Genomic DNA, 22698 nt, shown 5'->3' on the forward strand with positions numbered 1-22698 from the left:
TTTTTGATAAAATTTTGATATTTTCAAATTTATAGCTATTTCAGTCCAACTTGTTGGTTTGGTTGGAGGATTCTGAGTTTTGATAATTTTTCAATTGAAAATAGAGTTGTTTTCTTTGTATTTTGGACGACTCTTTTGTCTTTTTTGTCTCAATTATTTGTTAAAATTAACCATCAAAATTAATTTAAATTCTATCCAGCGTCAATATCAAACTATATCAAATTATAAGTTTATGGACACTTCGAATCAATATCATCAGTTCTTGTCAATATCTTGCAACTATCTCTTCGTTGCTGCAACAGAGGGCCCAAACATATGGGCTTTCGCACCATTGAGCCCGAGGGGTATCAGATAAATCAAGCAATTAATAGACCGCAAAGTCGTTGGTACTTGGGGTGAAGTTACTATTTTGCTTTTTGTTAGCACTCGACTGAAGAAGCGAATGAGAGTTGATCATATTATAATGGAAAAATATAGATAGCTTGAGAGTAATCATTTTGTATATATGATATGGTATCATCTAAATCACATATTTTTTAAGTTTAAAAAAAATAAAGAACTAGAAGTAACCATATAGTGAGTGTAAAGTGTGCACTGCTACAGTGACTTCTCTCTAACATTACTCTATTATAATACATTCTTTCCAGTCTCCAAAATTTTATAAATAATCATTTTAACTCCCAAATATTCTATATTAAACATTTCAAATTAAAAATAAAAAATCTATATATTTAGATTTCTTCTAAAGTTCAAATTTTAGCCCCAAATATTATTTAAGCAATCGAATTTTTTAAAAGCCTAGAAATTTTATAAAAGCCAAAAATATATTTATTTATTTTGAAAGCTTATAATTAATGGATTGAAAGTGCATAAAAAGATATATTTTACTAAATTTCCCGTTGAAGTCCAATCCAATGTTGATCAACACCTACTAAAACGAGATATAGGTGCCATATGCATGATATATCGCAGCTCTCTCTCTCTCTCTCTCTCTCTCTCTCTCTCTCTCTCCAAGATGGTAGTGCGATGATCTAATATATAGCACAAGACTCGTATCACTAATTTCTATTTTACTTGGTGATTAACTCAACCAGAGTCTTGAAATTTTCTCTAGAGCTACCATCCGGTCCAGCAGCTTTCAATGCTGGCCTTTTGAAGCAGGCTTCAATTTTTTCTCTCATTTTCTTCCCTTGTTCACTCAACAAAGTTAATTTCAGGGCTTTTATAGCTCCATCTTTGGTGAAAACCCCACCCTCAATCCCCACGCCAATGCCCCAAACCGACTCCACAATCTGTCTGTTCAGCTTCTGGTCTCCAAAAACTGGCCTACATATCATGGGCACCCTAGCCGCAATACTCTCCAAAACCGAGTTCCACCCACAATGTGTCACAAACACTCCTACCGAACGATGTTTTAAGACATGCATCTGAGGAGCCCAAAGAACAAGTTTTCCTCTTGAACTACTCGTCCTTTTCATGAATCCCTCTGGTAGTTTTTCATCTATATTGCCCCTAAATGACCAAAGGAATGGAATCCCAGTTGCCTCCAGTGCTTCTGCCATTGCCGTGAGCTCATGGGGCGGCAGTGTTATCACCCTTCCAAAGCTAATGTATGCAACAGATTCGGTTTTGTGCATGTCCAACCAATGCAGGCAGCCATGCTCATCAGAAGGGAATGGTGGAGACAATGTTAGGGGAAAGGGACCAATATTGAGGAACTTTTGGAATCTCGACTTGAGCTCATTCACTATTACTGGGTCTAACTCTTCGAACGAGTTTATGGCAACAGCAGTTGCCTGCGGCAGTGCTAATCCCATGTCGTATAACATTTTCGAAAAGGGTGACTCTAAGTTTCCAAACACTATTCCTTCAGGCAAATCGGCTACACCTACTGCGGAAAATCCAGGAATGAAATCAAGGATTTTGTCTTCGCGTGAATCACGTCCTGCAAAGGAAAAACAATTTTGACTTTATACTCGGATGAGTCGGATCATGTACTACAGGAAAAAGATAGCGCGCATCATAATTTACCAAAAAAGTAGGATGCATGACTTTGGTGAATTAAAGCTTCGATTGTTTTTACATGAGATGAGAAGAATTAAAATTAAAATTAAAAGTTAAATAAAATATTATTTAAATATATTTTTTTAATATTATATATTGTTATTTTGAGATTTGAAAAAGTTAAATTATTTATTTTATTTTATGTGAAAATTTAAAAAAATTATACTAATTCAATAAGATGAGATAAGATAAATTGTGAAAATAAAAGTAGTCCAGCTACCTAGCTTTTCATTAATTTGTTTGTTCAACGAGTACTTTTTTCTTCTCATTTAATGGCTTTAATCTCGTTACCTCTTTAATTAATTGCAAAACGTCATGGTCGTTGCCACCAGTACTTGAGGTCACTTGCAATATTAATGGTGCCATTAAATCCTTAGATACAATTAAGAATTCATAATGTTAGTATTTAGGTGATCTTATTAATTACTGATCATGCTATAATATCTTCATGATCTCTAACTCTTCAAAATTAAACCATTCAATCAAATGTGTCAACAAGAAATCCATTTTCATCATGTATCAATTTTATAAAATTATCATTTTAATTAATTAAGTATAGATCAGTTGTAAAATAATTATAAGAGAAAAGCGGATTAATCATTTTTCAAAAAACTGTTGGATTGATGTCAATACAATATTATTGCAGGCCTCATAATCCAATAAGGAATATGAAGTCTTAAAAACATGATAGATCAGATATTAAAGCACGCATACTAATACTCTATATATATATATATATATATACACACACACACACACACTTTCGAGTCTCTAATCCTCTTTACAAAAAATACAGAGTTCTATATATCTATGTCACGATTCATTCGTTCAAGAACAGCTTACCTGTATATCCTAGTGTATGCCGGATAACGTCAGTGTCAACGTGTACGAGAAGGGAGTGAGGTCCGGCGGTCCAAAACGGGACCCAAGGCACATCCATTTCCTTAGCCATCTTTCCAGCAAACGCAAAAAACGCATCGCTCATAACGCAGCTGATCTTAGTCCCCGCCTCCGTCGCCGCGGCTTCCGTAACGCTCCTAAAGTTCCCCGGCGTTGCCTTCAGAAACAGCTCCATTGGTTCAATCGGATTCTCGGTAACCACGTAACCCTCCGGCAAGCCGTCGGGCACGTCGTAGGGCTTTATGTTATTCACCTGATTAGCAGAACCGGAGAAGGTGGAGCGGTTGGATACAGCCGTGCTGAAGAACGAGAACTTCACAAACGGGGCCGTGGCCGCGATTGCATTGACGAGGCTGAGGAGTGGGGCGGCATGGCTGCCGAATGGGAACGCTAACACGGCTACGTGTTTTTCCGCTTCGTTGTTGTTGTCTTCCATGGATTGTTGCAGTGGTTGTCTTCCGTAGGTAGTAATGTTTAATGGAGAGGTGCGCGCAAAGGGCTACTTTGGGTCAATGATTTCGTTTGAGTTTCTGCACAGATTAATGTGTGGTGACAGTCATGCAATAATAGACAGAAGAGAGAGGTTTTTGTTTGGTGTGTGAGGTTGTTGAGAGAGAAATGGACGGGCTGGAGTGGGGAGGATGAAAGAGTGCAAGTTCGTCATTCACGTACGCCTTTTTAGTTTCCGACCACAAGGTTGGCAAGAGTCACTAGCAGCTTTTTAAGGTCAAGGCACTGCCACGTCACCACTTTTTTCTCCATGATTTCCTTTTTCTACCCTCAATTAATGAGATTTTGTTCTTGAGTTCCGCTTTGGAGCGATATGGACCGTTTTAACCTTTAGATCAGTAATCAATAAAAGCTTTATACACTATAACTTAATGAGGATCACTACATCAAAACATCGGTACATACCCTACGTCTTTTACTTGTTTTTTGCTATACCCGTTGCACCATCACCGTCCTCCTTGTGTGTTCAAGCCAGCAACCCACTCCACAACCACCTACAGCCATTTTGACGCCAGCAGTAGCCACCCATAGCCATTCCAACTCCAACGGCAGCAGCCCGACGTAGCCGCAGCTACCCACAACCATTTTGACGCCAAAGGCAGGCAGCCTGATGCCAACTAATCAGCCACCACGCATTCCGTTGGCACCCACAACCGCCACGAAGTCCGACAGCCACCCACAGTCCGACGCGACACCACCATTGAAAAACTCCAAATCCATAATCCATCTACATTCAAAAAAACTCCAAATATTATAAAATATAAAGCATTTCCTACCTGCAGTTTTGATGAGGACGACAGAGAAACGAGGGTGACTTGATTCAACAAACAAGTAAATCGATGTCGACTTCCTTCACAGCATTACAATGGTTGTGAATTTGACGAGGGCAAGAGAAAGAGAGACGAGGGTGAGGAGAGAGAGAGAGAGAGAGAGAGAGAGAGAGAGGGAGACCACCACGCAGTTCGACGGGGGTGAGAGAACATAGAGGGGGGCTTTGGTGCGAGAGGGAGAGCAGGGTGAGGGTGAGAGTCAGACGGGTAAAATTTTTTTTTTGATTTGATGTTTTGCGTCCCATTATTAGTGAAATAGGTGGGCTATGTGGCCGGCTCTTATTGGAGGTTGTTTTCAGCCTAAGAACAAATGTACCAACTTGAAAATTTTCTCTTTGTTCTTAATTGGTTGAATACAACTGATGGATTCCCCTTCCTCATCTTCTTTTCTCATTTAGAATATTAGTCATAGTTTCATTAAAATCATCTCTAAATTTTAGTTAAAATTATATATTTTTTATAAATTCAAAATCATTCAAGTCATAATTTAATATTGAATTAATCAAAATAATAATATAATAATATTTTTTAATAACAATTTATTTATTTATTTTTTCATATTTTGTAACTATACTGATTATATGTTAATTAATAATTTAATTTTTATTTAAATTATTATTTCTCAATTATTATTTTTCTTCAACCTAAATTATTGGAATAAAATATTTTTTTCGGTTATGAATAGTATTACTTCAAAGATAGAGATAAGTTTACACTCAAATCTAAAGCTAGCAATTTGGCTACTCTAATCCAGCAAATTACATTTAGTATTAAATACTTCAAATATTTTTAAAATATTTTATTATTATTTATTATTATTATTCATTTCCTCTTATTATTTTTTTTTTATTACTATTCACAACTCCCAACACAGCTCACTACCCAATACTAATGTGCGATGCGCTCGTGTTAAAAGAAAGGGAGACCCCACAAACCGGACGTGTGAAAAGCCTGTATATACACCCTCTAATAGATAGTAGACACGTAAGCTGTCTATTCTATTTACCATAGAATTTTATAAATTGAAATATTAATTACCGAGTGGAAGTAAAATTTATTCCGTTGTTAAAGTTGGTACAAGGTATGGTGAAATAGTGAAGTTTGTCCATGCATGGTGTACGTCCACGAAGCTGACATAATGATACATCACACATGCATGATCACCATATAGCCCTCTCTAAGTATTTATGTTAGATATTAATAATGTGAAGTACGTATAGATCACTATATATGTTATTAATTATTGTGAAGGCTAGCTGATCTATTACTAATTAGTCATGTACATGGTACTAGATCAGCTATATATATATATATATATATATAAGCTGCTAGTTTTTACCATTAATCTATGACTTTAATAAATAAGTCTCACAGTAAATACTAAATAGTATACTTACGCATGCGCCGATTTGTTATATAAGCACACAATTAGTATACGACAAATTTTTCTGTTCACTCTCTCTTAAGAAGAGCATTTAAGCCATTGCATAATGCATATAGGAAATAAATTAGAATAATATTACATTCAGTCATAAATTATGTAAGTGCTATATAGTTTTTTTTTTTAAATGAGAGAAATTTACTATTAAAAAATTAATTTTTTTATATAAATCTCATATTTATTTAAAATATATTATACTTACCTATTTTATAATTATAAATATTATTTTTCAATAAAGTAACGTAGCTAAAAAGAGGGGGGGTACGTACGTAATTGATCCCACCGCTCTAGCCTCCACTGATAAAGGATAAAATAGAGGCGTTTCTCCGTTGATTTAGGTAGCAATATTTAATCTCCCACGAATTGCGCCAATAATAATGGAGTATGCAATTCTCATTTCCACTTATAATATTGTAAAACATTTTAAAAGAATTTATGTGTTAACCACTTCAATAACAACCATTTAAATAAAAGAAAGTGTAAATTATAGATAAAAAATATATATATATATAAGTAAATTTAGAAATTAACGTGACTTCATACGATCTGTTAGATCTATTTTACAATAAATGTAATTTTATAATCTAACATATCACATCACAATATATCATTTTATAGATTTACTTTTATATAATCACTTTATAGTACTTAAAGTATTCCTCTTTAAATAATATCACATAAGAATAAAGTTGTATAATTAAAAATGATAATATATAAAATAAAGAGTAGCATTTCTCAAAATTTATATACCAAAGTAAATCTTTGGCCTATCAAGATGATGACCATCCATTCAATATGCTCCCAATTCAGGATTAGCGATCATGCCGGCCCCCACCCAAAAGCATTGAGTATTCGCTCCACATATATGCTTTCAAAGTACTTTTAATATAATATATGGGAAATGTAAGACTTACAAAAGCACAATCAAATGTGGGGTATAATAATTTCCAAGCCCAAAATTTCAAAAAATGCATAAAAAGAGGCAAAGAAGGGCATCTTAGAATAATAAATTCGAAAAGTGTAAAACGTCATGCAATCGTTTTGAAAAAGAGTAAATTCTATATTTATTTACTTTTTCAAAATAATTTCACGATACTTATATACTCACTACTATAACTATCATTTTTCTTACAAGATTATGAGTCATGACAGCCGTGATTCTAGGCTAAAAATCAGCTTCTCAGTTTACTTGTGCTTATGCAATCTTCCTTTATATATCGAACGTGGGTGCCACCCCAACATGAGTTCACACTTTATATTTACCCCGGTCCCAATCCACAACTGCTCCCGAGTTCTTAATTTGCAAATGCTATGTGCATCTGTACATGCAAATGAAGTCCGTAATGAAACCTTCGGAATTTCTCCAAATGCGCATGTATTTGTGCAGTACCGTCACTATTTTTCTCCTGATAATCTCAAGCACGCACGCCGTCACAAAGCAAGGCCAGTACCTAAGCCTCGCAAACCAATTCTTGGCACCACACAATGCTGCTCGCTCTACCCTCAGACTGCGGCCATTGATGTGGGATCCAAAACTGGCACGCTACGCACAATGTTACGCCAATCAAAGGCGCTTTGACTGTGCCTTGAGGCACTCTAACGGGCCCTATGGCGAGAACATCTTCTGGGGAAGTGGCAACGGCTGGACAGCATCTCAGGCAGTGACGGCATGGGTTTCGGAGCGAAAGTGGTACAATTACCGGTCAAACTCGTGTGCCGGTGGACAGCAGTGTGGGCATTTTACTCAGATAGTGTGGAGGACAACAAGGAGAGTTGGGTGCGCCAGGGTGATTTGTTCTGTTGGTAGAGGTGTGTTCATGACTTGCAACTACGACCCTCCTGGAAATTATATTGGCGAAAGGCCATATTGATCATCGATGTTTTCGGTTGCGCGAGCATGCATAAAACATTGCGGGCCGGCTACTGTGAGTGGGTGCTCATAAGGCTTTGTTTTAATAATATTGTTTGTGCATAGCAGCAGCCAGATGCAGGCAATATTCATGGACAGTACTGAGCGTTGGGTCCTGACAACGCTGGCCTGCCTGTGAATATCCTGCATGTGTGCTATCCAACATGTCATTGGAGGTTTCAGTTCCTTCATGAGTTATCTAGTACCTTTTCGGTTCGTTCTTGAAAACTTGTAGCATCTCATGATCCACGAACATCTGTCTTGACGGCCCATTAATATGTGGCTCTAAATAAAAGGTCTTCTTTAATTATCAGCAAATCTGATCTGTGATGATCAACGCTTTGAGTTTTCAGACCGATATCTCAAACATTTACTGGATCAGTTTATTTATTGAATGCCCATTTATTTTGGAGCGGTTGCGAGTAGAATAGAAGGCCCATTGGTATGTTATCCTTTATAATGATAAATAAGAGGGTGATATGTTTGACCATATCCATGCATGAGTGGAGTCTGAAAAAGACTAGTCACTAATATTAAAGCTTCCCATGATCATATCAATGTGGTACACACAGTACTGCATGATTGAGTGAGTAATCGCTAGACGGCCAGCTAGCACCTCACATTCCCAATCCTCACATTTCTCATCATCATTGGTGTGAAATCACAAGTCAGTTAGGTATAATAAGTCAAAAGTAGTGGTTTATGCATGCCTAATGAAGATAATTAATCAGCCAGACAATTTAATTAATAGACGCACATGCATGACGGCCGTGGATTGGGATTCAAGGCATTCAAAGGTAAAATATTCTGATGGCGACAAGATGAAAGGTAGCTTGGCCTCTTTTGATGATTGGCTTATTGTTGTTATATTTTTGGAAGAGATAAATGAAATGCATACTCTGCTTCAAAATGAGAATAACGATTGTTGATGTCGTGTTTCGTGCACCCTTGGGTCAGATTCCGACGACTCAGGTCTTTAGAGCTAGGCCTCAATCGATGCTGCGTGTGAGCCCCCGTCAGTGATCCGGGAGTTGTACAGTGTCAGTTTGTACATCCTTGACAATGAACAGTATTTAAATGCAGAAAATAAAACGATAAACATACAAATTTTACGTGGTTCGGCACTATGCCTACATCCATAGAAGTTTGGGGAGGGGAGATTTCACTATAATAAGCTTGTTTATAGTCTCTCGTAGTTTCTCATTTCTCACTGTACAATAGAAGCTGTATAGCTATTTACTGGAGAATAAGTTCTCTTTGAAACTCTCTGGCTGAAGAAGAAGTCTTCATGTTCGAAGAAGTCGAAGTCGTCCCCCCAAAAGAGTGTGTCCAAGCTGATCTAAAACCCAAGAGTCCAAGAGATCAGATTAAGAGTCTCAAATATATAGGTTTCCATTAACTTTTATCGCTTACCCCCCACTTTCTTTAGGTCACTTTCCTCATTTTTCTCTCCGGACACCTTATACCTTACACCTTACTTTATGTCAAATCCCCTCTTGTCCCACCCTCACTTTTTAGTCCCCTCTTATCCTCTCATCTCTTGTCTCTTATTGAGTCTCCTCCCCAATGGCTAGCCCAGGATATACCATGTGCCGGGTAAAATCCCTTTCACCAATCGATGGTTTATTTTTTCAGAAAGTACAAGCTGTTTTCCTTTATATATAATACGTTGTTATGTCTTGTGGTGTTTAGATCGATTGGAGAAGGTAACTGACATATGCTTTGCTCTGTTTATCATCGGTTTTTTTGTTTTTACTTCTGCTTTTTGTCTCTTTTAAGTGCTTGCTGATCTTAGACAAAGAAGTTCTCTATGTGTTGCCAGCTGCTGGCTTAGTTTCCAATTGTATTGTAAGCTTTGTTCTTGTAATTAAATAGTGCTCGCACGGGTAGAAAATCCAAGAACGAACTTTACATATTTTGATTTTTAACACACATGTATAGACAAGCTAGCATGTTGTTACATGATGATGAAACCATTTCCCCCCCCCCCCCCTAACTTATTCATCAACTAATTAATTAGCTCCTCTAGCCTCTAGCTAGGTGAGCACACGCAAATAATGACACATGTACAGACATAACAAAGCTTTTCTAATATATATATTGATGATATCATTATAATAACTGGGAAATGGAGAGGATCCTATTCTAGTATTAATCTAACTTCAATATGGTCTCTCGCCGATATAGTTACCGGGTGGATCATAATTACATGTCATAAACACATCTCCACTGTCGCAAACAACACGAGCACAACCAATTCTTCTTGTATCCCTCCACACAATTTGGGTGTAGTGCCCACACATTTGACCAGCCACGCAGGTATTCGTCACATAGGTATAGTACTTCTCTTCACCAGCCCATGTATTCACTGCGTCATATGGAGTCCACGTCGAGCCTTGACCCCAATATATGTTCTCTCCAAGCTTAAACTCACCCTCAGGGAAAGAATGTTGTAACTTGCAGTCGGCTTTTCTTTGTCCACCCCACCATCTTGCATACTTCTCAAGCTGGAAATCCCACATCAGCGGTGCCTCCCACTTGTATGCCCTGACCAAGTTGTGCGCAAACAGGAATTGCAGAGACTCAGCAACGCAACCCCAGCATAGCTGCTTAGAAACTTTGTATATGGTCTCGTTTTCTGGTCTTTTTACGGGAGTTTTGGATGCTGGCGAAGATTGGCAAGTGACCTGGTGGTTGTGGCTTGTGACTGTAACCAAGAGGAAGACAAAGAGAAGCAAAGAGGGTCTCATTTCTTATACAATTTTCGAGAAGATATTCTGGCGAAGAAGGTGAAAGACGAAGGCATTAGTGCCTGGAATATATACTCTGTTGGTGAAGGTGTTCTCGTGAAGTAGCTATGTTGCGCCCGTGAGCTCTTTGTTGTTCGTATTATGGGACATTAGAGCCCACCATGGTGCATTCTAGAACTCAATATGTGGCCTAAGAATTCCATACACATTTTAGCAGAAGGGCATTTTCTGGGATAAGTACTATACACTGCACGACGGTTCGGATACACATAATACACCTATTTTTTTTTTTTTTTTTTCCGCTTAGGAAAAAAAAAAATCAAAGCCGTGGAAGTTTAGCTAGCATGGCCATTGGCCGTTAAAGGTTACGATTTATTCTGTGCATCATGTTTGATACAGTATCAGTGAAGGGAAGTCTCACATACTTCATTTCAGAAAAAATATAACGTACTATTGAAAAATAAATTTTTCTTGTGTATTTTAAATTTATCTACTTTTTATAAAATAAAAAATATACAAAATTTATACATCTTAAGACTATATAAATTATTTAAATTTTTATATCGTAGATGGATAGAGTAGATTCAGAATTTTGTAACAAAATTAAAATGTGAAAAAAGGAAAAAATCAATGAGTTTTGACATGTTAAAAGGGTATTTAAGAAACCTAAAAGAAAAAAAAATATTAATTCACTCTGATTTTAAATGAATTATGGAAACGAATTAGATGGATGCTACTTATTATCTCGCACTACATATTTTAATATTAATATTAATATTTTTTTATTTTTTATTCTTATTAAATTAATTAAATTATTCTACTTATCATCTATACAACACATATTTGTTATAGAAAAAAAAAAATATATATATATATATATATAATATATGGTGTATGAAAATTATAAGTAAAATTATTCATCCAATTAACTCAAATTTGGAGCAGCTTCCGTCTATATTCTAGTGTTTTCATTTTTATGAATGCAAGGATAAATATTTAATACTTCTTCTAATGTATACACGGACACACTGGATCTAAATCCTCCGATCAAGAGGTCTGATGATGTCAGTTAAGTTGATGATAGAAGCATCACGTGACTTTACTATGTGGAGGGACACGTGTAACATGATGAGTTCTGCCACGCAATGTTGGCAGACCATCAAATTCCCAAAAAGGACCCGGTCAGTCGATAAATTAACCGTCAATGTCGAACCCGAAAGAAAAATGAAGGATGTTCTCTTCTCGGTGCTTCCTTTTCTTCCATCGCTGTAGCTTTTGCGATTCCTAAAGAAACTCTACTTCTGGGGATGAGGGGATAGCCGACATGTCTTCCTTTCCTTTCTACTCATCCTTTTTCCTCACAACACCTTTCCTTCTCCGTTCCAAGATCTCCGCCGGTCCTACCATCCGAACCACATTCTTATTTTTATTCTCGCCGCCATCCTCATTTATAATCCGATCCGAGTGAATTCGCCGCCTTCTTGTTGTTAGGGTTCCGATTTTCGAAACTGAGGCCCCTTGCGGAGCTGCACTCGCTGTCCTTGAGCTCGAGCAGGATGGAGTGTTTGAGGAAGATGGCCGGCAGCTGCTTCAGGAGCAACCAGCGCAATGGCGTGACTAATGTCAGAGTTGGTTCAAATGGGGCAGAGAGTTAGCGCTAAACGGAAAAGAAGAAGAAAACAGAGCATCACAGAGGTTGGAAAGAATTCCTTCAATTGATTAATTCTGTAAAAGTGTGTAAAATGCTATGCTGTACAGTGTCCTACTTATAGAAGGAATGGAATATTCTATACAAGAATGATAATACATAAATGCCCTTAAATAACCGTATATACTCCTGCTTGCTATTTGTTATTTTCCTGATTCATTTGGCTGAGTGTTGAGCAACCTGACAGCTTGTATATTAGCTGGTAACAACTAAGGTTGAGGCCGAGAGTGGCGGCGTGGATATTTTCGATGCAGCGCAGAGGGCGGTCCCGGACCACCTCGTCATCATGATTGATGGCCTCACATGGGAAGGTATATGTGTATATGAATCGTTGTTGATTTGTTGTACAGTTAAATTTAAAGCATTGAAGATTTGAGTGTGAACCATTAATGGGTTTTCTGGATGGAAGTTTGTGCTTGATTGGGCTAACGAATAACGAAGCATATGAAATATGAATGTGTTTGTGAACCTGTGCGTGTGTGCGACATGGAGAGGTTACTTTGAGTACCTAAATTTTTGGGGGAGTTCAGTAGAGAAATACATATATTGCGATAATATTTATAAGAGAGGTTTCGCATTTGGTGATGGGTTCAGAAACTTGTTTGTTTGAAAAAAAAATGGGGAAAACTCTGTAGGAAAAAAACTTTAAATAGGTAAATATTATTAAAAGAAATGAATAATCTAGGCTGTCCAAAATCTTGAATAGGCTGAGTTGAGTTGGATCTAGGATGGAATTTTTGTGGCTAGCTGCTTCGTGAATGAAAACTTGCTCATCTTTTTTTTTTTTTTTTTTTTTTTTTTTTTTTTCCCTCATGAATGTTAATATGAATTCTAATACTTATGCTCTTCTGTTACTTTTGGTTTCGCTTTGGAATTGGTGTATAATATGTTCATTACTAAGCCTTCTGAGGTCTACAAATTCTCACCTCCCCTTTTGCCTTCCAATGGCTCTCTGTGCTTGTGGTGACTAAAAACATAATTGCTTTTAGAATGATATCTTTTAAACAGGAAGTAAATGCAATTCTTCAAGACTGACATTCGATGGTGATGAATTGATGGGTGAGAAGGCTAGCTGAAGAGGTACTTGGTAATAACATCATGACATGTTCTAGGCATAATTGATGTATTTTGCTTCACTTACCTGAACTTTCCTGTCTTTTGTTGCTATTGTTGTACTCACCGAATTACCTATTTTTTTTATATTTATACCATAAACAGCCAAAATAGCAGTTGACACCTTAAACTAACAAATTTTGGAAATTTGCACCCTCAGTTAGGAGTTAAGACCTCGCTGTTATGACCAAGGAAAAATAAGGCACGTTGTACAATCTTAACGATATTATATTAACTGGGAGTACAAATTACCAAAATTTAGAAGTCTAGGGCACCAACTGCCAATTTGGACAAATTGAAAAAATGGTGGTAACTTTGGGGTTGAAAGATGTAATTTTATATTTGTTTTTTCTCTCACTTGTGTTGTTTAAGTTTTTGTCTTCCAAACTCAATTAGGATTTATGACACAGTCTGATAGACATGAAACCTGATCTTCACCATGGGCCATGGTAAAGATATCTCACTTGTGTTGTTTGTTTCATTTGTAGTTCCCCAATGAAATGTCCAACCATGGGAGGTCAATATGGACAGCCTAAAGTTGACATAACTTCTATGAGTATCAAGTCGGAGAGTCGCATATTGAGGATCGAGGCCTTGACTTGTATTTACTGTGAAATTTTATTAGGGCGAGTTTGGTTCTTCTGCCATTTACCCGACTCCATTGAATGTTCAAAACTTAAAAATTGGACGTGTTAAGAAGAAAATGTTCCTGTGTGGGTATCAATGAAGACATCTTCTGTAGAAAGGTATTCAAGAAATAGCTTAAGATACTTATTTGGATTTCTTAAGACAAGTTACTCCTTCAAACTCTTACAATTGAATGCAAATCTATGCATCACACAAAAGAATCAATAGGCTCAGGGTGGGAAACTCGATGCACCTGAAAATTCCTTCTCTCTGTCATTTGTCACATACAAAGAAAATGAAATGACGAATTCCAACCTGTGATACACATCTTTGAACAAGATACCATCATGATAGATGGAGATAGGAAGGGAACAGACAACAAACAATTTGGAACAAACAAATAGCTCTGTGGAAATCATATTTTTGACTTTAGATAACCAAGCCTTAACCATGTGTAGTATCTTCCTTGGGACCCTTGGTTGTAGGCATTGGGATTATGTGAAGCACTGTACATCTTCTTTTGGAATCTATCAGGAACCTGGGTTGATGAATTTTGGAGACACAGAACCTAATCATCAAGTGGACGAAGAGCCGCGTGTATCTTTATTTTCTTTATAATTTTTGTCCTCAGAGCTACATACAATTGAGAATTACTAGTGAGACAGCATAATCAGACTTTGCTCTATTGGTAATTGCAAATTAGGTTTCACCTTACCATTCCCTCTCTTGGATATATTTGCTATCAACTACAACTTCCTCTGGATCCTTCATTTGTGATGGAACCCCTGATTTTTGTGTCAGCAGACTTGATAAAGTTTTGCAGAACTGATCATTAACTCAGGATTAGCTCAGTGGGAAGACTCTAATTCACAAATATAAATAAGTTAGGCATATATTCATCATACCTCTTCGTACACTTGCAGGTCCCCTGAAGATTTTGATACTTTTATTACACAATCAGTCGGAGCAACCTCAATCACCTGTAATTTGCCAGGGTGGTTAGAGACCTTGATGTCTTATTTTGCGTCGACAGTAAATGAAAATTGCTTACCTCTGCCGATATGTCGAGATATGATCTAGAATATCTAGTCATCTTTTGTTTTGGATGCATCTTCATCTGATTTGGAGTAGAGTAGTCATTAAATGTGCCAGAAAAGAGTTTTCTTGGGGGGGGGGGGGGGGGGGGGGGGGGGGGGGGGGGGGGGGGGGGGGGAGGAGTGTTTATGTTGAAGAATCGAAGTATAAGCAGACTGTACCTTATGATGTTTTGTTCTTTCTACTGACAAACTCACGTCTGTCGCTGCAGCTTCAATTTTCTTCATGGTTTCATTTATTGTATTCTTGGATCCAAACATTGTTGTCTGCATATATTCACTCTAAATTGGAAAGAAAGACGTTAGGTAAAAAAATGAACTAAAGAAGCTTTTATTATACTGACTCATGTTTTGAATTATAGACTTGCCTTCTCTTCAAACAGACCCGATAAATCAAGATCATGTGACATGGCAATTAACTTGAAGGCATTTATGAAACTTGAGGAGTTGGGATTGTTTGTCTCTGAGACAATCTCCTGCTGAAGATTTCAGGTAGTTAGGTCCATTTATGAAACTCTCTTATCTTACTAATGGAGCTAGCTTTTACCTCAATCGAATCAAAAGCAGCATTGACATCCTCCAAGTGAATTTTCTCATTGCATTCATATCCACAAGCTGGCACATAATCTTTTCGAAACCATTTATCTTCAACAATATCTGGTATGGTCATTCGCTGTGTTGGTGAAATAAAAGAAGAAATATACATAATTTTGTTCAATATAATCAGAAAATGGTTATTATATTAGAAAGTTCGAAGGTTATTTACACTTTCAGGATTTGTATCAAGTATTCTGGAGAGTAGTTTCTTTTGGTCTTCAGTAAACCATTCTGGACATGTGTATTCTGCCCTGCATATCTTTGCACAAACATTCACATCAGGTAAGTGCAACTGTTTGTATTGGATGCTGAATTTATACATTTACATTTGAAGCTACCTTCTTGTACAAGTTTATCAGGTTGCTGTCATCGAAAGGTAGATGACCGGCAAGTAACTCAAATAGGATTACCCCACAAGACCAAACATCGGCAGCTGCTCCATCATAACCCTTATTCGCAAGCAGCTGTGTGCATGAATAATTGAAGCATTAGCCGTAGGAGAAAAGCAGGCATAAGCTTAATTGTGCAATTGTCATCAGTATTTGTGAGGAAACTTGCAACCAGTACTCACCTCAGGTGCCACATAGCTTGGGGAGCCACAAGCGGTGGTTAGGGTGCCACCGGGCTGTTAATTTATCAGAACTTCAGTCACTCATCCATTGGACTTGTCAAGTCCCAGGAACTCAACCGTGTGTAAAATAAAAAGAAAAGATGATGTACATAGGAGGCTTAAGGTTGCTACCTTCTGCAGTGCACTTAGTCCAAAATCAGATACTTTGAGATTTCCCTTCTGATCCAGAAGCAAGTTCTCTGGCTGTATAGTATGCCAAAATCCCAGTGAGAGTTTTGAGAGAACTCCGTTTGATAGTAGAAAATTGATTAACAGGGCATTGGTAGATTGTATTGACTGACCTTCAGATCTCGGTGATATACCCCTTTGCTATGGCAATAGTCGACCGCATCAATCAACTGCTGGAAAAGCCTTCTTGCTTCCCGTTCCTCTAGCTTCTTGGAATAAGACTGGGTGAAGAGATTATGGAATATTAGAATTCTCTCTAAAACAAAGCTACCCTAAAAATCACGTTTGAATACCAGATAAATGATATAGATAATTCAAAGTTTTTGCACCATTTTGTCTGTGAGTTGTCCTCCCGGTACATATTCCATGACAATGTAAATCTTCGTCTTCGTGCCAAGAACCTGTGCACAGGATTTGGGCGCAGAAACAGGAATGAGAAGGCTGAACTGTCCTTGGTCGTCAATGACTTGGTAAAATTAAACTACAAAATTCAGAAACTGTCAAACACACCTCATGTATCCGTACGATGTTAGGGTGATGAAGAAGCTTCATTGTTCTTATTTCTCTTTTTACCTGAAACAGAAGGAATATCAACCAAAATATGGGAAAGAAGAAAAACTACGAGTTCTTCCAATGAAGGTGGGTGGAAGAAAGGAAGAAAGAAATGGAAATATGCCTGGTACTTGAGATCGCTTTCCATGACCTTGTGCTTGTCGATGGTCTTGATTGCAACATATTGGCCATTGGTGCTGTCAACGGCTAGCTTAACCTTGGCGAAACTACCTTCTCCAATTGTCCGGCCAATCTTGTACTTCCCTATGCTATTGGCAGGAAATGCCATTTTCTGATTAGAAATCGAAGAAAAGAAATGAAAATAAAAGAGCAGGGAAAGATCCAATATCGTCTCCTCCTCCTCCTCCTCCAGCAACCACCGTCTTCTACGCCCCTTGCAAATGCTTCTTGTATCCGCTCTGCTCGACAAGTATATCCTTGTCAAAATTGGATGATGTCCTGTCTCTTTTGGGGGAGAGCTCGTGCTCCTTCGCTGCTGTTAGCTTGTGCTCCTTTGCTACAACCGCCATAGTCGTGGTTCTCATTTCCTTACATGGACGATTTTGCTATGTCAATATCAGAAAATATGCGTATGTATATTGTTTTAAGAGGCTAGGAAGCGTTCCTTTTATATTGTGAGGCTTTTGCAATTGCAATGTATTGGGAGGACGATGACTGGTTGGTTTGTTGGTTTGAATAATATGCATGTTTTGAATGGAAGATAGCCGTTGATATCAACAGTACCTTTAGCATACCTGTAAATTCAAGTCTTTTTTTTTTTGGGGGATAATAGTCCATGACTCTCCGAATCAATTAAAGCTATTTAACTCGACATTATTTTCTGCAAAATGCAAATCATGGCCCAGCAGAAGGTGGCCGTTGATTATATCAATAATTGAATGAAATTATATATATATATATATATAGAGAGAGAGAGAGAGACAGAAATTATAAAGAAAAAAAAAATCTATTCATCATCCTAACTCGTATCATACTCACATCATCCCATAATGTGTCGTTAAATGATAGGTTCACAAGTGAAATATAATAAATAATTTTCAATCACTTAATGTCATATCATAGAATAATGAAAAGATGATAGAAGTTAGGATAATGAATAACATTACTCATCATTCAATCACTATAAAGAATGTTGTCGATTTCATGCCCATTCATGCATGACTATCTTTTTTGTCGTTAAATTAAATACACGTGAGAAAAATGGACTGTAAAAATATAACATGCATGCAGCTCCCAATAATTAGCCCCGTGGAAACTGCATGGAGATTATGGCCTTTAATTAATGAAGCTTTACCATGGGAGCTGCAGGGGTATGTACGTACACCCATCTGGCCATATATATATATATATATATATATGCCAGAGATCGATGTTGCTCCATGCGCAAGAGTGATCGTGAGATGTTAACTGATTATGCACAACGAACGAACTTCGGTGATATGTCCAATCCAGCGCGCGAACAACCAAAAAAATTGTACATGAGTCCCTTATGATGCATCTCTTTCTCAAAAAAAGTGAAGAACAATCAGAAAGAATCAGAAAGCTAGCTTGCACAAGTGTAGAAAAAATGACCAGATTTTGGTGGTAAATACTTGAGTTATTGTCCTGCAATCTGTAGAAAACCACCCCAGAATTAGTAACAATGAATATTTAATATATACATGTATCCATGCATGATTGAACTAATTATTTTGGCTTCTGATTTGAACAGATTTTTCAAACAAAATAGAAAGTCGGGGTTGGTTGGCTTAGTTTAGGAAATACATACATGTATATAATATCATGTTGCAAGAAAATTCAAAACAAGAATTACAAGCGAAACACGCATATCTAATTTTTCTAACATGAGTTCAATGCACAAATCAAAGAACAATCGTGTAATGTATTAATACATGTCTTCCATAATAAATGTTATGTATTAATTACTATTCACTTTCACATCCTATACTTATAATTTTTTTTTATCGAGTATAAGAGTGTTTTTCACAGATGTGGGATAATAAATAGTGACTGATGAGAAAATTTTTTTATTTGAATGATATAATAAGATAAAGCTTTTTTTATTTAGAAAAATATGTTTATAGAATTATATAGTTCTCTGCTTTCCAATTCTTCAATATTGTTATTTTTTATTATTTCAAATTGTTTTTTCCCCTCATCTTAATGGTTTAGGCAAAAAAACACAAATATTGGCCAGAAAAGCAAACACATGGCGCTTAGCTGTTACGATAATAATCATATTTATTATTTTGTAAAAATAAAGTATGCAGGTAAAAAATAGTATTCTTTTATTAATTTTATATGGACTTTGCTACCCAGCTGCTTCCGCGGCACACCGCGTACTTGTTAAGAAAACAAATAACTGAGTTCTTTTAGGGATAAAAATTGACGATGCACCTAATTTTTTGTAAAAATGTATAATTAAAACGGTATTGTTTTACTTAAGTAAAATGACATATTTTATACACGTATATTATATATAAAAATATATATAATCAACTGATTGGATGGTTTAGATTTTGTTTAGATTGAAATTGAATCGACTTGCATCGGTTTACTTAATTTTATATTACCAATAGACCGATTCTATGTCGATTTTGGCCGGTTCCGAACTCCAACTATCAATCCGCATTAGCGATGGCCAATTCTGTCGATTTTTTGTATAATCTTAAGTTCTTCTACTTATTATTTTTATATCACATATTTATTAAAAAAATAAAAATAAAAATATAATATCTAAACGATGAATATAATTTTTCATTTTATATAGAAAAATATTAGTATGTCGCTCTAACTTGACCACTCTTTTTGACTGCTTACCAAATTTTTTTTTTATTTAATGATGGAGGAAGTATTTTAAAATATATTAGTATATTTTTTTTTTATTTTTTAAAAATATTAAAAAAAAATTAGACTGAAAGGCACACCCAACTATAAATACTGAACGGAGAGTAGTATTGTCCTTTTATATAACCCGATAATGATGAAAAAATGTGCAGGGGACAGTTCATTAATGTCCACGAATCGATATAATTAAATATGAACGCGTTCCTGAAAATTAGTCATGTCATGTCATGCCACCAACTTAGTAATTATCCGCGTGTAGAATCTACTTGATTCCAAGTTGATTAGTGCCAGATGGCCGCTTGGCCAATATATAAATATATATATATATATAAATATATTCCTATTAATCTATTATAGGTATGAAATCAAAACACTATAATAAATACATTGAATTCAAAAAATAATAAAGGAGAACAGTTTAAATGATTAAAAAATGAATAAGAAATAATGAAGAAGCTGAAACAAATATAAAAAGAAAATAATTCAGTATCATCAATTGAATGACTTGATAGATAGGACGATGAGTTCATGAATAGTTGCGAATAATTTGTTTGTACAATGTAGAGCTACCTCTTGGGCTCTGCTGGCTATGTATTTTTTAATGTATTTTTTAAAATTATTTATTACATAAATTTTTTTAATATTTTTAAATATTTAAAAAAAATAAAGTAAATTTAGAATATCATTAAAAAATATTTCTTTAATCAAAAACTTAAAAAAATTATCAAAAAAATAATTCTTTAATCACGAAATAAAATAATAAAAATGATGTTGTGAATTTTTTTATTTTTTTAAAATATTTAAAATTATTACAAAAATCTATATAAATAAAACATATAAAAAAATACACGTTAGAATCCGGTGGCTCTAGCATTATTCAATTTGTTTAGGTTGTCATAATGACCACTAGGCGGGCCGTCATTTTTTTAAAAATATGTTTTAATATATTTAAATATTTTAAAAAAATAAAAAAATATATCAATATATTAAAAGTTATTTTTTTATTTATTAAGTGAAAAAAATTAATACACAAACGATCAAAATAAGATGACAAACTCAGGCAGAAAATTAAAATTTTCCAATTTGTTTTGTTTTTTGTTTTTGTTATCTTTGATCGTGGAGGGCATGCAGTCGACTCGATGCTACCTCCAATTGGAGTCAAACACGTGCAAAAAGCATACCAACTTATACTTGTTCTTCGAGGAATTTAAAGGGACCAATTCAATGCTGTTGAAGATGCAAATTATGTTTTGTTCTCGCCATCTAATAATCCGCCTAATGATAAAGGAACCTTATTTCGTATTTATTTTTAATTATGAGGTTTCATATACACATGCACCTAAGCGTATTATTATTAATTTTTGAAAAAATAATATTTACAGTCTTTGAATACGAAGTCTTTATAAATTTTTCTTTTTTTTTTTAAAAGATAAATTCGAAACTGAGATTTACATAAAAACTATTATTTTTAATAAAAATTCCTACCTAAATAAAATAAAATAACGTAAGACCTGATCACTTAAAAACTATATACAGCATATACCCTTAATTGGGCCGGCGCCAGGGCCCCCTTGCTTCTGCTTAATTAGTGAGATGCGAAAGGTCATGTGCTGACAGACTGATCTGATATTGGATGAGGATGCGTATACTGACTGTATATTAAAGCACCAACTACTCATATTTTGTTCGTTATATTGATAAAGACAATGAGAGAATTATACGAGGACAAGTATATCCTAAAATTAAGGTGGTATGTATATGAATAGTACTATACATAGTACCATACATACGTATAATATTATATGTCTTAAATGACAATTCTATTTAATCAGTGTTTTATTTTTCAATTTAGATTTTAAAATTTGAATTTAAAATCTTTCACAAGTTTGAATAATTGATGTCAGTACGTATAATTATGTAAATAAAATTATAAATATGAATAATCTTCTTTTTAGGGACTAATAGCCGAATTTAGTGCAGTACTTAGTTGTTCTAACAAGATTTGAAATATATATATATATATATATAGAAACGCCAAATACATGAACCATATTTGAAATAAAATAAAAATACCAAGTATACGTGATGGTGTCTTTGACACATGTTTTGTTCTTACAATTAATGTTGTGCTGATGTGGCATTTTCATGTCAGCTCTTGCCTTTTTGTCCAAGCACGACCTAGCCCCTTACATGACTTTTGTTTGTTTTGTTTTCAAAACTTCGTAAAAGTTAATATTATAGAAAATATTATGACATAAAAATGTTTTATAAAATTAAAATTTTAAATTAATATAATTTCATACGATAAAATTAAATCTATTTTATTAATTTTATAATTAAATATATCACACAAATTCACGTCAATTTGTAATATTATTTTTATAAGATTTTCTTGTGATTAAAACATTTCTCATGATTTTATTCGATTATTTTCAATTGATTTCCCTAAGTGTATTTTTTTACAGCATATGATCCTTTGTTTATAATATAGTTGTATAAAAATTATAAAAAAAAGGTATCATTTTCCTATATTTATTATTTACATATGCATAATAAATATATATATATATATATTAGTTTTTTATAATTTAATGGGATTATATTAATCCTATTTTGTGTTGGCCTCTTCTAAAAAATTATCTTAGTTCTTTCTATAAAATTATTTTGATTTTATAGATTAATTATTTATAAGTCTATTTTTTTAAAAAAATTAATCTAATTTAAAAATAAAATAAATAAAATATATCTCATATAAAATAAAATGATCTAATAACCTAATCACACGTTTTTACTCTCAATAAAAACAAAAAAGAATTCGGATGGTCTCCTTCACTGTCGCCTCAACACTGTAGTTCTCTTTTCTGTTCTAAAACTTTAAAGTTGTCTTGTCTATATCTGCCAACTGTTTGAAGGCTAGCTTTTGAGGCTTACGGGGT

The 22698-nt window shown here is 35.1% G+C and overlaps 3 protein-coding genes and 1 long non-coding RNA gene across 4 annotated transcripts; 2 read left to right on the plus strand and 2 right to left on the minus strand.

Annotated features, from left to right (window-relative positions):
• Window positions 1–810: 810 nt before the first annotated feature.
• LOC121262939 (flavonol 3-O-glucosyltransferase F3GT2-like) lies at window positions 811–3651 on the minus strand. Its single transcript, XM_041165647.1, has 2 exons — window positions 2908–3651; window positions 811–1945 (listed from the first exon to the last, which is right to left on the minus strand). Exons 1-2 carry the CDS (start codon window positions 3398–3400, stop codon window positions 1071–1073), a joined length of 1368 nt encoding a protein of 455 aa, XP_041021581.1. The 5' UTR covers window positions 3401–3651; the 3' UTR covers window positions 811–1070.
• Window positions 3652–6980: 3329 nt separating this feature from the next.
• On the plus strand, window positions 6981–7972 carry LOC121263149 (pathogenesis-related protein PR-1-like). Its single transcript, XM_041165961.1, has one exon. It carries the CDS (start codon window positions 7071–7073, stop codon window positions 7614–7616), a length of 546 nt encoding a protein of 181 aa, XP_041021895.1. The 5' UTR covers window positions 6981–7070; the 3' UTR covers window positions 7617–7972.
• A 1669-nt stretch (window positions 7973–9641) lies between these two features.
• On the minus strand, window positions 9642–10606 carry LOC121263142 (pathogenesis-related protein PR-1). The gene has a single exon (XM_041165950.1). It carries the CDS (start codon window positions 10402–10404, stop codon window positions 9817–9819), a length of 588 nt encoding a protein of 195 aa, XP_041021884.1. The 5' UTR covers window positions 10405–10606; the 3' UTR covers window positions 9642–9816.
• Window positions 10607–11344: 738 nt separating this feature from the next.
• LOC121263230 lies at window positions 11345–17614 on the plus strand. Its single transcript, XR_005940198.1, has 2 exons — window positions 11345–12099; window positions 12300–17614. It is a non-coding gene; the product is annotated as an uncharacterized LOC121263230 (long non-coding RNA).
• Window positions 17615–22698: the final 5084 nt, after the last annotated feature.

The sequence above is a fragment of the Juglans microcarpa x Juglans regia genome, chromosome 4S (assembly GCF_004785595.1).
Source record: "Juglans microcarpa x Juglans regia isolate MS1-56 chromosome 4S, Jm3101_v1.0, whole genome shotgun sequence".
NCBI classification, from domain to species: domain Eukaryota; kingdom Viridiplantae; phylum Streptophyta; class Magnoliopsida; order Fagales; family Juglandaceae; genus Juglans; species Juglans microcarpa x Juglans regia.

Bases quoted from the DNA above. Each gene is read 5' to 3' on its own strand.
- LOC121263142 (XM_041165950.1), bottom strand. From the start codon at position 10,404: ATGAGACCCTCTTTGCTTCTCTTTGTCTTCCTCTTGGTTACAGTCACA.
- LOC121263149 (XM_041165961.1), top strand. From the start codon at position 7,071: ATGCAAATGAAGTCCGTAATGAAACCTTCGGAATTTCTCCAAATGCGC.
- LOC121262939 (XM_041165647.1), bottom strand. From the start codon at position 3,400: ATGGAAGACAACAACAACGAAGCGGAAAAACACGTAGCCGTGTTAGCG. The intron at 1,946-2,907 runs GTAAGCTGTTCT...TTTCCTTTGCAG, and splicing joins GCATACACTAGGATATACAG to GACGTGATTCACGCGAAGAC.